At 30.5% G+C, this 15,415-nt stretch overlaps 1 protein-coding gene across 1 annotated transcript; it reads left to right on the top strand.

Annotated features, from left to right (window-relative positions):
- The first annotated feature begins 471 nt into the window (after window positions 1–471).
- Window positions 472–12,748, top strand: LOC134718667 (uncharacterized). The gene is made up of 14 exons (XM_063581320.1): window positions 472–560; window positions 759–988; window positions 1,606–1,734; window positions 1,962–2,132; window positions 2,859–2,995; window positions 3,553–3,658; window positions 4,225–4,308; window positions 4,777–4,957; window positions 5,150–5,239; window positions 6,127–6,195; window positions 7,507–7,567; window positions 8,527–8,589; window positions 9,329–9,513; window positions 10,016–12,748. The coding sequence occupies exons 1-14, from the start codon at window positions 482–484 to the stop codon at window positions 10,633–10,635; spliced, it is 2,205 nt and encodes a 734-aa protein (XP_063437390.1). The 5' UTR covers window positions 472–481; the 3' UTR covers window positions 10,636–12,748.
- Window positions 12,749–15,415: the final 2,667 nt, after the last annotated feature.

Here is a 15,415-nt window from a genome sequence, read left to right as displayed (position 1 = left end):
ATTACTCACTATTTTCAATAAGAATGTTCAAATGCTTAAAATGTACACACAAAAAAAACACCATGAAATCCATTGAAAAATTGTTAAGACAAGATTGGTCTAATCGCCTTCAAGATACAATGTATATTGATCCAAAGATTTTTTATTCCATAAAAAAGAATAGGTTTGTTTGTCCAAACGCTACCTACCCAGAAAAAAGCTGCCTACTCAAATTCTTTTATTATCCTGATTTGAAGAAGTTTTTTTTTAATCAGATAGACATGAAGACTAATAAGCACCAGATACTTCAATTTCTTTTTCGCCTACCTACCTACTCACTGTCTCAACCTTTGAAACCAAAAAAATTTTAATTGTGACATTGCCCTGTACTAATATATCTTTTTCAGGTTTATATTTAATCGTATTAACCTCATACAATAATACTATAATTTATATACATACTTTACCTCTATTACAGCAAACAATGTATGTACCTATTCAAATGACTAATGAACTTGCCAGGAAAGACCACATTTGTGAATCATCATACTCTACTTCCATATATGCTGTTGATGTAAAGGGTAAATATTTTTTTATGCTGCCCCAAAATAAATGTTCCAAATAATGGGTTCTGTATGGTTACTTTAGTATCCTCTTTTTCTTGATTGAAATTAACTTTATACAGATGAAATAATAATTTTGAAGGGGAAGAAACTGGATTTATTACTCTTTAGAGCCTCTAGTTCTTCTTTATTTAATATTTTTTTCTCATTTTGCAGGTTTACAACATACATGTAAAATCCAGCTATGCAGATGTGAAGATCCTGCTGTCACTTTTTTGCGTTACAGCTTATGGCCAGCTACACCTACAAGCCCTAAAATTGGCTTTGATCTCAGATTTATGGAGCTATTGTCTGTTTTGCAACTTGAGTGCTGTTTACCTGCAAAATCTTTTTGTGATGCTTTAGATACTATGCACTCTAACTACATCAAATTAATCTCCAACGTTGTAAGTTTTCTGATGTTGGAAAGTGTTTTGTCTCTGACATTACTCATTTGTTAGAAATGCATCAATATAGACCATAAAAATGTTGATATATTTTAAAATTATTTATTGTCACAATGTGCTGTCTAGATGTAGAAAAAAGATGGGAATTGTGGACTAGAATGTAAATTTGTTCACATTGAGTTTGTAAAAAAATGCTGGTATACCCTGTATATTGTGGGTACATTAAGATTTGTTTTCAACCTCATCAATGTATATTGTAAATACTTGGTATAAAACATAAGAATAACATCTTTCAAATAGAACACCTAAATTATTATATCAATATAGCTTCTTGCGATCATTGGTTTAGTTTTACTCACTGGTTCACGCTACCGCCACTTCCCTTTGCTCAAAGCGAAAACAAGTCGCCCTGTTGTTTACAATACTCGCTTTCAGTAGCTTAGTTACACCATCAGACATTTGTTAAAACCTTAATTTTTTTATTGATAATAAAAGAAATTCAAACATAAACAATTCATTTTCTTAAGAAAAGAGGTTACAGCATTGACTTTACAGTGTGTAGCAGGTTACTTCATTTGAATCTGTTTTAATAAAATTCTCTTCTCTTTTCTTTTTAGGAAAAAAACATATATAGAGCTGTGGTTGGTGATTGCCTCACTGAGTACAATTACCATAGGTATTCACTGAATACCCGAGCAAACATAACAGAATCTTCTTTTGCCACAGAATGTCCGATATGTGTTAAGGTAAGTTTCTAAAATAAGTTTATATTATTTCTTTTTGAATTGATTTGTTCCAACTAACTTTAACTTATCATATCATTTTGGAAAACATATTAGCGATTTCATGTGTCATGATAAATTTTACAAATACAATTTTGTAATTGGTCTGTCTCGTTTGTCAAATCTGAAACAGCGTACGCTATAATTGTTTTAACGATTGAGTTCTATATGACTTTATAATCTTTTCACAGACACCATCAATAGTTTCCATGGATGCCAACTTTGGTCTTGTTCACAAACAATCGTCAGGATCTGGTCAAGACAGACAATCAGCTAGACATAAAAACCTATATTTTCTTGATCATGGGGATCTCAGAAGATTTATCGATGATTACGCTCTTGACAGTAAAGCACCAAATAGTGTAAGTTATTTTAATTTCTAGCGACTGTGTATGGTAGTCATGATCCATCAGTGGAATGAAACATTTTTTATTAACTAGACTTGGGTAAAAGGTATTCAGAAAATAAGAACCAAATTCACATTTAACGTGTAACTATGAAAACAAAATATGACGAAAGTTCTATAGTTGTTTTTTTTAACTAATTTAAGTGTATTTTAGATTGTCAAATTATGTGCACACCCAAGAATTATACAATAACTAATCAAAGAACTTTAATAGATATAAATATTAATTAAGTGACTGAACAACACATTAATTCACATTTGCGGATATTAATTTTCATCATGTTCATTGTTTAAATGAAAACTTTGCATTTAATGCATTATTGAGACGACATCATGTTTCTCCATATTTTTGTTCTCTGTGCATTTCCATACATTATGTGCAAATTTGAAATAGTTGTCCAATGTTTTATTTCTTTGGCCAAAACTTACCCTTAAATACCCCTACTCCTTATATTGTTTATGGTTCCACCATGATAATTAAATTTAAAATGTCCTTTTTCTCAGATTTCTCTTTTTTACTTTCATATTAATATATGATTTTGAAATGACAATACATGTACAGTATACAATTATATTTAAAAAAAAAATTGTACATTAACTAGAATATACTCCAATTTTAATCACATCACATGTGTATAAACCATAGATATAGATGAATTATAAAGTTATATATACATTTTAGGAATGTTCAAACTTCCAGGCTGGTAATGCCATTCGCTCTAAAGTGAAAAATGGTAAACTTGATGTTACAGGAATATTCGGCAGTGTATGCAAGCATGACATTCCAATATATTTTGCAGATTTGGTTCATGGAGAAAGGTATATGTACAAATGTATATTCTGTTACAACTGTTTTCCTATTAAAATCCTATTAAAAAAAGGCTGTTTCGTTTGGTTATTTCTCAGTTTCATTATTTATTCTATGGACAAAGTTAAGAAAAAAGTAGTATTTATTACCATGCAAAATTACCAATTAATAAACTTAATAAACAATTAAAAAAATCTGCTTTAGTTAGATTTAGTTGTAAGAAAAATGTCACACTCTTGGGAACCCTTGTAATTTTAATCATCAACTGTCATCTTATGACATGTTATTTACCCTTGAATTAAGAAATAATTTGTCAAACTATTTTATTTTAGATTTACAGTAGCATAGTTTTCATTTTTTATTAGTATCTAATGCTTCTGCAAATTGATTCATATACTTTTTTGTCTTCAAGTCTTTCCTTGGGTAAGTATGATTGTTTACTGTAAAAATATGATTTTCAAACAATTAACCTTAAAGGTGTAAATAAATATTTCCATAAATATTGTGAAATTTTCCATCTTTGTGTATGTTTATATGTAGAACTTCTTTAAATTCTTTCTCTTTTCAGATTGAGTTATCCAGTCTATATGTTAAAGTGTATATTGGAAAATAGGTCATCAGATAATTTGGTTGTCATGTATGACATTGCCTGTATGTTGCATAAACATTTGAAGGTAATCTTTAAAAAATTGTTTAATGGATGTTTGAAAAAAATATACTGTTTAAAGTTTTTTTCCTATTTAGTATTATTCATGGGATTAGTAAGTGATTTATTTCTTTGGAAAACAACATCAGTTACATGTATTATGGATTCTAAAATAAAATATACTCAAAAGAGTCTGATTGATTAACTATATATACTCCCTATATATCAGCCCAACAATGCTCACACCACATCATCCTTTATCTAGATCTGTACATTTGTGAAAGCAAACATTTTGTTCTTTTAAGAATGTCTGACATTGTTGGGCTGATTTTAAACGAATTATCTATACAGAATGTATTGTCAGCCTTGTATCACCATCCCTGCTGGTGACCTGATGGATAAAATCTGCTATAGAGTTTGTCATTGGTTTAGAGGTACTTGTATATATATATATATATGTTTTTATACAACGTAATTGTAGGTTTGAATGTTTTCAATTTAGACTTGTGTCTATATATATATATCTATATATATTGTTCCTTCTTATGCTGTTTGTATACATAAATTGCATAATTTACTCTCTTTTCATTTCAGAAAACTAATAACATTGATGTTTTAGAGAGATGTTCCTTTGCTGTCCCTGTTTTTCACAGTTTTGCACACAATACAGAATGTCAGGTAAACTTATCAATTTTATGAATGTCCTAGTCATATGATGATGGTAGCAATTTTTTTTATCTGTATGAAAATGGGGAATGTGCCAAAGAGACAACAACCCGACCATAGAGCAGACATGTTAGGTGTCCCAAATTTCATTCCCAAATTTTTGTGTTCTAAGATAACAAGACAATTGTTTGGACATTTCTTTAGTGCTAGTTTTAATTTTAAAGGCTGTTCAAAAGTTAAAATTGTTCCCCTAACTGCAATTGAATAGAAAATTCTGAAATTTCGTTGATTTTACTTTTAATGTTCCGGTACAACTTGATTCAAATAAAATGGGACAATTACATTTTTAGCTTTTGATTCAAACCTTATTCAATTGAGTTACTTTTTGAGTGTTATATTTTTTAATGTATTTTAGTCTTTCTTGTATGCTGTTGTTGTTGTAAGGTTAATTTTAGGAACTTTTGGAATGTTTTTTTATAGTTGATGTATGGTCAGAGATTTGCAGACGGAACAGGTTTGACAGACGGAGAGGGAATTGAAAGGCTGTGGTCCTATCTGAGGGGTTTTAGAAAAATAACCAAAGAAATGACAATCAATAACAGGCAAGATCTACTAACGGAAGCTATGTTGCACCACACAGAAAAACAAATATGGAATCTAGGTATGTAGCTAATATTAGATTTTCATTTAATTCATATATATGAAAATCATCTTTATGTTAGCCAAAAATATACCCATCGTCTGTCTGTAAGCATGTCCCAAAATTTATTTCCATTCTTCACCTTTACCTTGACTCAATATTATAATTCAAAATAGGGTTCTTAACATAGATATACTTTCTTCTTTTTTTCAGGAAAAAGAATGGTAGAGAAGAAGAAACGATGTGAGCAGATATTGAAAGAAAATGAGGCCATTATATCTGGAATTCTTGTTGATATGAAAGGTAGGATGACCTTTAAACTATTTATTGAAATTTGTATTATTTTGAAATATAAAATGGGTATCCATAAATGCTGGTTCATATCAGTTCAAATTAAAAAAAAATAACCTACCCCTTTATCATGCTGGCCTGAATTATGTTGCCTTTTATAGGCAATGTTTAGTTTTAATGTAAGTTAACCCATTTTATTTTATTAATATCAAGTAATTTGATACCCTGTTCCAATAATTTTTGATGAAATTATGCAAGATATAGTTCGCAAGAAGTACATACTTAGGTCTTTTTCTCACTGGCACTCAAACAATATATTTATATTGATAATATACAATTATTGACTTTTGATGACGGTGATCTCGAGATTGTTGGATGATTTTAAGGGTCATAAATTTTTTAGCTAACTTGATGAATCAAAATATGCTAACAGATCAATGTAAGAATCAATATTTATTAACCCAAGATATGATATTCAACTAAAATCAAAAGTTAACTATTGTTTTATAGTCATATAATAACATGCTTTTTTTGTTATTTTATTGAGTAATATTTATTGACAGAATCTTTACCAATTTTAAAAATGCAGTATAATAGTCAAATTAATTTGTAAAAGAAGTATTCATAAAAAAGCTGATTGATAATATATGAGCTTCGTCAGATAGAAATAGACCTTATGCAAGTGCACATTGACATGTATATAACTTTGCTTAGTTTAAGGAAAATTTATCATGTTCAAGTACAAAGTAAGATGAATTTTGTTCTTTGTTAAAGGGTTCTTATAACAACTCGATTTATAAACAGTTCCAGACTTTTGACTGAGATTTAATTTCAAGTCGTCATGGCCAATATATTTATTCAAGAGTAGACAGAACTTTAAACTTATTTCTTTATTACAGAATCTAAAGATGTGATTCAAACCTGGAAGGAAGAATGGAAAACACAATCCAACAGAAAAGAAAGGAAAGGTGAGGAATAATATGAATGCTTTTTGTGGTACGGCTGGTATAATGCATAGTCCTCTGCATAAATGTTTGACTAAGCATGATTCAATATGCAGTTTACAGGAAAGACCTTGGGAAGTAAACTTATATAATAGTTCTTGAAAAACTAGTCATTATCATGATATATGGACTGCCCACAGGACAGTGGTATTGACTATGATATTGATAATGACTGAGCTGAAGGCGAGGTTATTATTGCTGTTGCAGTCAATACCACCGTCCTACGGGCAGTCCATGTATCACAATAATGACCAGTTTTTCAAGAACTATCATGTTTATTTCATTAAGAAACCATGTTTTGGGAAATTCTCATAAATTCAAAACACCTAAAGCGAACTCAAGCAGTTGTACGATTTCTATAGCAAAGAGTGAAGACCAGTCGTAGTAATACTGCCATTCATTTTAATGCAACTTTTCAGTATATAAATTCTTAATTGAGTTCCCTTTAATTTTACTATTAACGAAAACATATAATAAACAATTCAACAACTTAAATGCAATATTAAAAACAGGAACATGCTTTATAAAAAGTACATCTTTCTAAACAGAGAAACCACGCCCGATTGGTCATTAATAGCAGAGAAACCACGCCCCAATGGTCCATATCATGTAAAAGTTCATTAACGACCTGTTTTCTGGTCCGTATTGTTCTGTTTATGACCGATGGAATTTATTACTGAAGATTAATGAATGTCATGTGACCCCTTTTTATCCAATAAGAGAATCTTATTCCCAACCGATATGAAATAATTTATAATAGTTTTCATTGGTAGCCTTCCATAAGAAATATTTTATAATTTTGAGTTGTAACGTGTAATTAATGTTTAGATTTGTTGTGCAGCAACATCCTGCACATACTACACATTTGCCACTCATTCAAAGTAAAAGCCTTGACAGGTTAATTTAGTTTCTATGAAGAATGATCTAAGATATTGGTTGAAAATTAGTACAGTTACACAATAAAATTGAGCATGGAAATGGGGAATGTGTCAAAGAGACAACAACCCAACCAAATAAAAAACAACAGCAGAAGGTCACCAACAGGTCTTCAATGTAGCGAGAAATTCCCGCACCCGGAGGCGTCCTTCAGCTGGCCCCTAAACAAATATATACTAGTTCAGTGATAATGAAAGCCATACTAATACAAGTCCAGAATCACAAAATACACTTAATACTATTACCTCACAATCTTTTCTATTTTTGGAAAAATGCAGGCAACTTTATATTATTTATTTTTAAATATATTATACTAGTTCTTAAAATTTATTCATTTAGCTCTGCCTTTGACTACAGATGAGCAGTATGCTGAACTCCTGCATCAGATTGAATCCAAAAAGTGAGTTTCAAGCAGTTGAATTGAGAACTTGAATGAAAAACAAATCATGTGGCTCATCCTTTTAAAACATTTAGAACCCATTGTGAAATAAAAAAATAAAAAAAGGTGGATTGAGGGTTTATGTTCTTAAAAGCTAGTTTTGAAAACTAACATGATCTTAGGACAGAATATAATGTTATCTACAACTTTTTCCTGAAGGCCAAAACAAAATTAGAACTTTGATGGCTGAGTGATTTAAGTTATTACTATAATCACTAGTGAGTCAACATGGAGGTCAGGAGTTTAAACCCATTCTTGCTGCTCTTATCTTAAATGACTGGCTGCCTTAAAATGCCCAAAATCAGTGTTAGAATAAGTCTTAAATCAAACCCAAAACAGAATATATGTATGTTACAGTAAGCCAACCAACTCTTATTGTAGAACTAGCTGACTACATCATTTAATTTCTGTTATTTAGGAAGTAACTAATTGAAATTGTTGGACACAAGGGGTATATCTTGGTATTTTGCGAAAAAGGACCATGGCCAGTTATTGGAATTTTAACACGGTTATCAATGAAATTGGGAAATACAACCAATATTCCAGGTGGTATTTAAATTGCAACTAGTTCATTTAAGATAAAATAAGAAACTACATAATTCTATTTTCTGTTCCTTTTTGTTTTTAGATTTAACAACAAGACACTCGAGTTTATTTTAGTATCAAATAAAAAAAAAACATTCAAAATCTACTCATTAAATACACAGGTCAATTTGGCCTATAGACAACTCAGACCATGGAAATATGAATCACTTCATCCAAAATCATAGTGCCAAAATAAGATAAAAAAAAAATGAAAATACTGATGACTTACCTTTCCTTTTTTTTTAATGATTTAATTTAGTCTGCTGTGGTAGTTCCTGCTACAACTGCTACAATGCTTGTGCATTGTTGTGACATTATTGTGGTTTTTTTTACAGGCAACTATTAGATATAACTGAAGCAGATGATGAAAAGGTGGAAATGGAAAGACACATTGAAAGGTGAATTTGACACATATATATGTAACATTTTTAATATATTATTGTTATATTCCTTATTATTTTGTAAGCACTAGCACTTTAACCTTTTCTGCAATCATACAGAGACATTACAAAGTTTTCTGGCATTTGTTGATGATTGTTTGTCATAGATGAAACATGCTTTGGGAAAAAAATGTGTACATGCATTAATTTGAATATGGATATTATTACAGTCATTTAGGGATAACATCAAAAGATCAATGTAAGATAAAAAAAAAATGGGTCAATCATTTTTTTCCAAATTAAGTTTAGAGGGAGGGGGGTCAGTGAAAAAACTATACGAATTAAGTTTTTTTATCCTTCATTGAACTTTTGATGTCGTCCTTAAATATGTGAACTTTTCAAATATCAGCTCATGGACGTATAACCTATACAACTGAAGAAATGTATTTAACCTTCAAACTAAAAAAAAACCATAAAAAACTCAACTGCAAATGGATGAACACTTCAACTTTTAATTTCAACTTTTAAAAAAAATTTGGTTTATTTTTTTTTATTTCTATTAAGGGTTGCACTTAAAACATGTGATGATACTTTATCTGTTGATCATTAGATCTTACGCTAAATACACTTGTGATTACAGTATAGTTGTGCAATAAATAGAAATGTTATAAGTTTTCAATTTTACATTATGGAGTGAAATTTTAACCCCACTTAAAAACAAAATTCATTTGTTCTATTATAATGTTTTCTTTTCTAGGCTAATATCAGATTGTTCAAAGTTGAAGAAAAAAACAAATTTCACCCAGCTTCAGCTTACTTCAGATCAAGGACAACTGCTTTTAGAATCAGCTCAGACAAAGAGAAAAAGCGCATGCTTAGTCAAATTAAAGGAACTTGCAACTGACCGGCAATATTTGTCTAGCTTGATGAAGAAATATGCAGGTATGAAAATGTATAACTAGTATTATATTCAAAAGAGCTGTTCTACATGTTTTTAAACTTACATGGTACCAACGGTAGACAATTCAAAACTTAATTAATCACCCATAGAGTCAAATTTATAATTTCAATTCAATTTTCAATGAATTAACATTTTTTTTTCTGTAATTATGTATGGCTTTCTAAGAAGTTGTGATTCAAGCTTTATACGTCAAGCTATACAATGTGTTAAATTTTAAGGTTTACCCCTCAGCAACTATTTGTAAATAGCCATATAGGAATTTTTTATTGCATTTTTCTCAAAACTACAAATGAGTCCTTCAAAATTCAAAATCAAGTGTCATATAACCTGCTTTTCATTGCGAATTGTTCACAAATGTTTTTCTGTACAACTCTCTATTTACCGTTTTACTTGACACATAAATAACATGTTACCATTATTTTTATCAGTGTTATGTCCTTTTTTCTGAGAGCCAATAAATAATTTGTTATATCAATTTTTCAGAGGGTCAAGCCATTGGAATCCGTATAAGCAAACAGTTCTCAAGCAACTTTCTAAAGATAAAAAAAGAAGTGGACAAACTGAATGCTATTAACAACACAAATTTGGATTCTAAACAATTTTTGTCACTTGAATCAGAAATATATGATCAGTTGGAATCGAGAAAGATATCTGAAAACCAACAAAAGGCTGTTCAGTCCAAATGTTTGATTGACCATGCAGAAGAAGAAAGTAATAATATTGACATTGAAATAAAAAAGTATTTACTTTATTTAAGTAAACAGAGTAAGGAAATTATTGACACAATCAACAATCTTTTACCTTTAGAAGGAAACCGGTTCCATTTAGGCAAAATTAATTACCTGTTTGTGAAACATTTTAATATTGAAACTCTTTTTCATTCATGTTTCACATTATTTGAACACACTGTTACAGATGTTTCTATTGTACCAAGAATAGTTCATGATAAATTGAATACTGAATTGTCAAGATCCTTAAATTTACCAACCGAAGAAGAAATGACAACAATATTTCAGGAAATTGAGCAGTTTGAAACTAATGATTTGAACAGTATTTATATAGAAAAGGACAGTGATGAGGAATTAGATGAAGATGATATTTAAATTGATAACAGTGTTTTTTTTTGTGTTGATGACACAATTATTAGATCGATAAATAAAAGAAAAGCTTAAACCATGTCAGTAAATAGCACTTGGTTTTAAAACTCAATTTTTCAAGGGGTCAAGCCATTGGAATCCGTATAAGCAAACAGTTCTCAAGCAACTTTCTAAAGATAAAAAAAGAAGTGGACAAGCTGAATGCTATTAACAACACAAATTTGGATTCTAAACAATTTCTGGTTTCAAAGGGTCAAGCCATTGGAATCCGTATAAGCAAACAGTACTCAAGCAACTTTCTAAAGATAAAAAAAGACGTGGACAAACTGAATGCTATTAACAACACAAATTTGGATTCTAAACAATTTCTGGTTTCAGAGGGTCAAGCCATTGGAATCCGTATAAGCAAACAGTTCTCGAGCAACTTTCTAAAGATAAAAAAAGACGTGGACAAACTGAATGCTATTAACAACACAAATTTGGATTCTAAACAATTTCTGGTTTCAGAGGGTCAAGCCATTGGAATCCGTATAAGCAAACAGTACTCAAGCAACTTTCTAAAGATAAAAAAAGAAGTGGACAAACTGAATGCTATTAACAACACAAATTTGGATTCTAAACAATTTCTGGTTTCAGAGGGTCAAGCCATTGGAATCCGTATAAGCAAACAGTTCTCGAGCAACTTTCTAAAGATAAAAAAAGACGTGGACAAACTGAATGCTATTAACAACACAAATTTGGATTCTAAACAATTTTTGTCACTTGAATCAGAAATATATGATCAGTTGGAATCGAGAAAGATATCTGAAAACCAACAAAAGGCTGTTCAGTCCAAATGTTTGATTGACCATGCAGAAGAAGAAAGTAATAATATTGACATTGAAATAAATAGATATTTACCTTATTTAAGTAAACAGAGTAAAGAAATTTTTGACACAATCAACAATCTTTTACCTTTAAAAGGAAACTGGTTCCATTTAGGCAAACTCAATAACCTGTTTGTGAAACATTTTAATATTGAAACTCTTTTTCATTCATGTTTCACATAATTTGAACACACTGTTACAGATGTTTCTATTGTACCAAGAATAGTTCATGATAAATTGAATACTGAATTGTCAAGATCCTTAAATTTACCAACCGAAGAAGAAATGACAACAATATTTCAGGAAATTGAGAACAATGATTTTTTAGTGTTTAAAAGATTAGATCAATTTCAACAGGAGAAGCTTTTAAAAAAAATTATGTCAGAAAATGTACCTGGTTAAAAAAAAGGTGATTTTTTTTTTAAAGTTTATTAATATTCTTAAAATTTCATGCCTTTTGTTCTTATTGGTGGGCCGTCTAAAGTTAAAATTATTGCATTTTTTATTCATAAATTTTGCAATATAGAAAGGTTATTTATAAAACAAATGAGTTGTTGCTTTTACTATTTAGAGGAACTTGCTGTTGAGATTAATCAGGTTAAAATTTTAGGAGTGGGTGCATAAAATGATTTGCAGAACAGGATATAACCCCCTGGCGCACTGTGAAAGGTCGTAAGGTTATAAGTCCCTGGCATGGATGGAACAAGCCTGTAAACTTGGCCTGCTGCAAATCAAATTATGCTTTTTAAAACTTTTATTTATAATTGATTGTTTTTGGAATTAATACAATCTGGACAAGTTTATATGCAGTTTAAACATGTCTGAATAGATCATGTGAATTGGTTGTAATCACAAAATGCTTTGTGTTGCTTGATGATGATAAACTAAAAGTAACCCTTAACATTATTGTTTTAATATAGAACTAATAATATTCTTGACTATAGAGATGTTTGTTTTGGTAAAAAAAACTTGCTGTTAATATATTTCAGGTAGGAGTTTAAAGAAAGTTGGGAGGGGGATTGCATGTTATGATTTGCAGAACAGGATATAACCCCCTGGCGCACCGTGAAAGGTCGTAAGGTTATAAGTCCCTGGCATGGATGGAATAAGCCTGTAAACTTGGCCTGCTGCAAATCAAACTATGCTTTTTAAAACTTTTATTGCTTGATTGTTATTGATTTAATGATATTGTACAGATGTTTAACAACTTTAATGGAACCTAAATATCTTTAAAAATAAATTTATGTAACCTATACCCAATGTTGTTCTTTACATTGAATAGTAATTTTGCAGACTTGAGACAGGATGGTACATTTTTTTTTGCCCGTCTTTTAGTGTATATCAAAGAAAATTATTCCAGTGACTAATGTAACTTTAACCTCGAGTCAAGGTTTAATTCCGACAGCTGACACCATACAAATATTTCTTACATATAATATGTCAACAATTGCTTATGGTATATTGGAAGAGAAAAATATGGAACCACAATAAATGACTATAAAAATAATATGAAGTGTGTACGTGTGATATTGAGGCAACTCTTCGTCAAAGACATAATGTACTTATCTTCCAATTCATGAACTGAAACCAGCATGAAATAACATGCTTTACTCTCACATGACTCCACTTGCAGAGACGAGCATAGTTTATCATTCATATACTAGTATGTGTAATAAATTGGAATATTGAATATTGGTGTAAATACAAGGAAAAGGAAACCCAAAGTTAAAATACCATAATTATCACTCAAGAAACCAGTCTTAAGATCTCATTTCCATAATCGATGACTTGGACCTACACCTTACAATATGTGTATATCTATATCAATATAATATAACCACATTACTTTAATAAAACCTGAAAAATCACTTCATTTCTTGCACACCATCTAAACAGTACCTCATGTTACTAGGGAGACAATTATTTTACAAGTAATTGTCCAATTATTGTAGAATCAAGTTTGTGTAGGACAGCAAAATTTAGTTGTCGTCTTAAACTCACTCTTTCGATTATAAACAACAATCAAACAAACCTTACTATTAATAACTGGGACTTGTACATGAGAAGAACAGGGAAAGTAGAATTAAAAAAATTTTAATTTATATAAGTAACCAGAGATATGAACTATATCTGTAAACATCAGCAGTTGGCTTCACCTATCCAGCACACTAGAAAGAAGTCGTTTCCCATATAAATCTGATTCAAATTCTAATCTTTTATTACTCGTCTTTGTGAGCATAGCATGATGATATTTAGAATGTACTTGTACATACAATATCCATAAAAACAAATAACTAAAAAATACTGAACAGTCCGAGGAAAAATTGAAACGGTAAGTCCCTAATCAAAAGAATGGATAACAAATGTCACATTCCTGACTTGATACATGCATTTTTATGCAACTGCCAAAATTTTTTCGGACAATAACTTTATTTTAAGTGAATTGATCTTTGATTTTTTTTAAGAAGGTTCAATCTGAGACAATTATAACACAATAAACACATAGTCTTGGGTTCAATACAACAAAAGTTTGGATTGGGTCCTAACCTTTTAGGAATAAGTATTTTGACTGCTCTGAAATTTGACCACAAGTGGAAGGTTTGGATTTTTTGTGTGCTTATGGTTCCAAAAGATTAGAAATTAAGGACCAAAAACAAGCATTTTTGTAGTTTCCGAAAAATAACTTGTGTGTATGGATCTCGATAACATCGTACGACAAGGTCACTTATCACAAAGGGAAGACTGGGATTGAGTTTGAGGATTATTGGCCCAAACATGCCAGGATTTCGGTACAAAAAAATCCGAAAACAAGCATTTCAAGTTTTCTATTTTCCAGACAATAACTTGTGTATGGCATGGGTCTCTCTAAAATTGTACAACAAGGTTCCATATTACAAAAGAAAGATTGGGATTGAGTTTGAATTTGTCCCAACTGTTCAGCGAAATAATTTTATGTTATGTGCAAAAAAAATCTTTTAAAAGAAGGGACGTCGACAAAGTATAACACATATTAAGTAACAATAAATCCGATGTGTTGACGGTTTCAATCGGTAAAAATCATTAAGGTCTATTAGAAAGTAACAATCAGCCAAGTGATTTTTCTTACAATCTTCCAAGTGGTTCAATAAAAACAACGAACGCGGTGGCTTTGAAATAATTATGTATCCATCCCATTGTTGTATGTCTCATTGGTCTGTTGGTGTATGGACGATATATAGCGTCTATATCCATGGAATAGTATATGCCTCATTGGTGTTAATGGTGTATGAACTTTATATATAGCTTATACGAATCGAATAACTCTGTAGAAAAATGGAAATTCATTTGGCATTTCAATTGAAGTTGTCTTTTAGTGTGTTGTTTTACCAGATTTGCTACCGGTCTTGTAACCGCTAGATTTATTGCTTAATGTTTGCTGTACTTCCAGTAGCAAATATTTCATTCATGTTCAGGAAGAGATCATATTAAAGATGAATACAATAGTTAGGACATATTAATGCTAGACTAATTGATTGGTGTTGGCTTTACGTCCAGTGACAACTATTTCATTCATGTTCAGGAAGAGACCATATCAAAGATGAAAACAAAAGTTAAGTCATGTAACCGCTAGACATCAGTCTAGCAAACTATTTACGTCCCGAGTTCAAATATTTTATTCATGGTCAGCGGAAAGATATCATATTACAGATAAATAATATAGTTAGGTCATGAAACCACTGCTAGACATCTGTCCATCAAACTATTTACGTCAAGTAGCAAATATTTCATTCATGTTCAGGAAGAGATCATATTAAAGATAAATACAATAGTTAGACCATATTACCGCTAGACTGATAATTTGAAGTTGGCTGTACGTCCAGTGACAAATATTTCATTCATGTTCAGGACGTCGGATATCATATTAATGATGAATACAATAG

This window comes from Mytilus trossulus, chromosome 5 (assembly GCF_036588685.1).
Source record: "Mytilus trossulus isolate FHL-02 chromosome 5, PNRI_Mtr1.1.1.hap1, whole genome shotgun sequence".
Taxonomy (NCBI): Eukaryota; Metazoa; Mollusca; class Bivalvia; order Mytilida; family Mytilidae; genus Mytilus; species Mytilus trossulus.
Note: the sequence above shows the minus strand (reverse complement) of the source record. Positions and strands in the feature narration are given on the sequence as shown.

Coding starts and splice junctions, on each gene's coding strand:
- LOC134718667 (XM_063581320.1), top strand. CDS start 482: ATGACTAATGAACTTGCCAGGAAAGACCACATTTGTGAATCATCATAC. Junction 1,735..1,961: donor AATGTCCGATATGTGTTAAG/GTAAGTTTCTAA, acceptor ATCTTTTCACAG/ACACCATCAATAGTTTCCAT. Junction 3,659..4,224: donor TGTTGCATAAACATTTGAAG/GTAATCTTTAAA, acceptor TTTTCATTTCAG/AAAACTAATAACATTGATGT.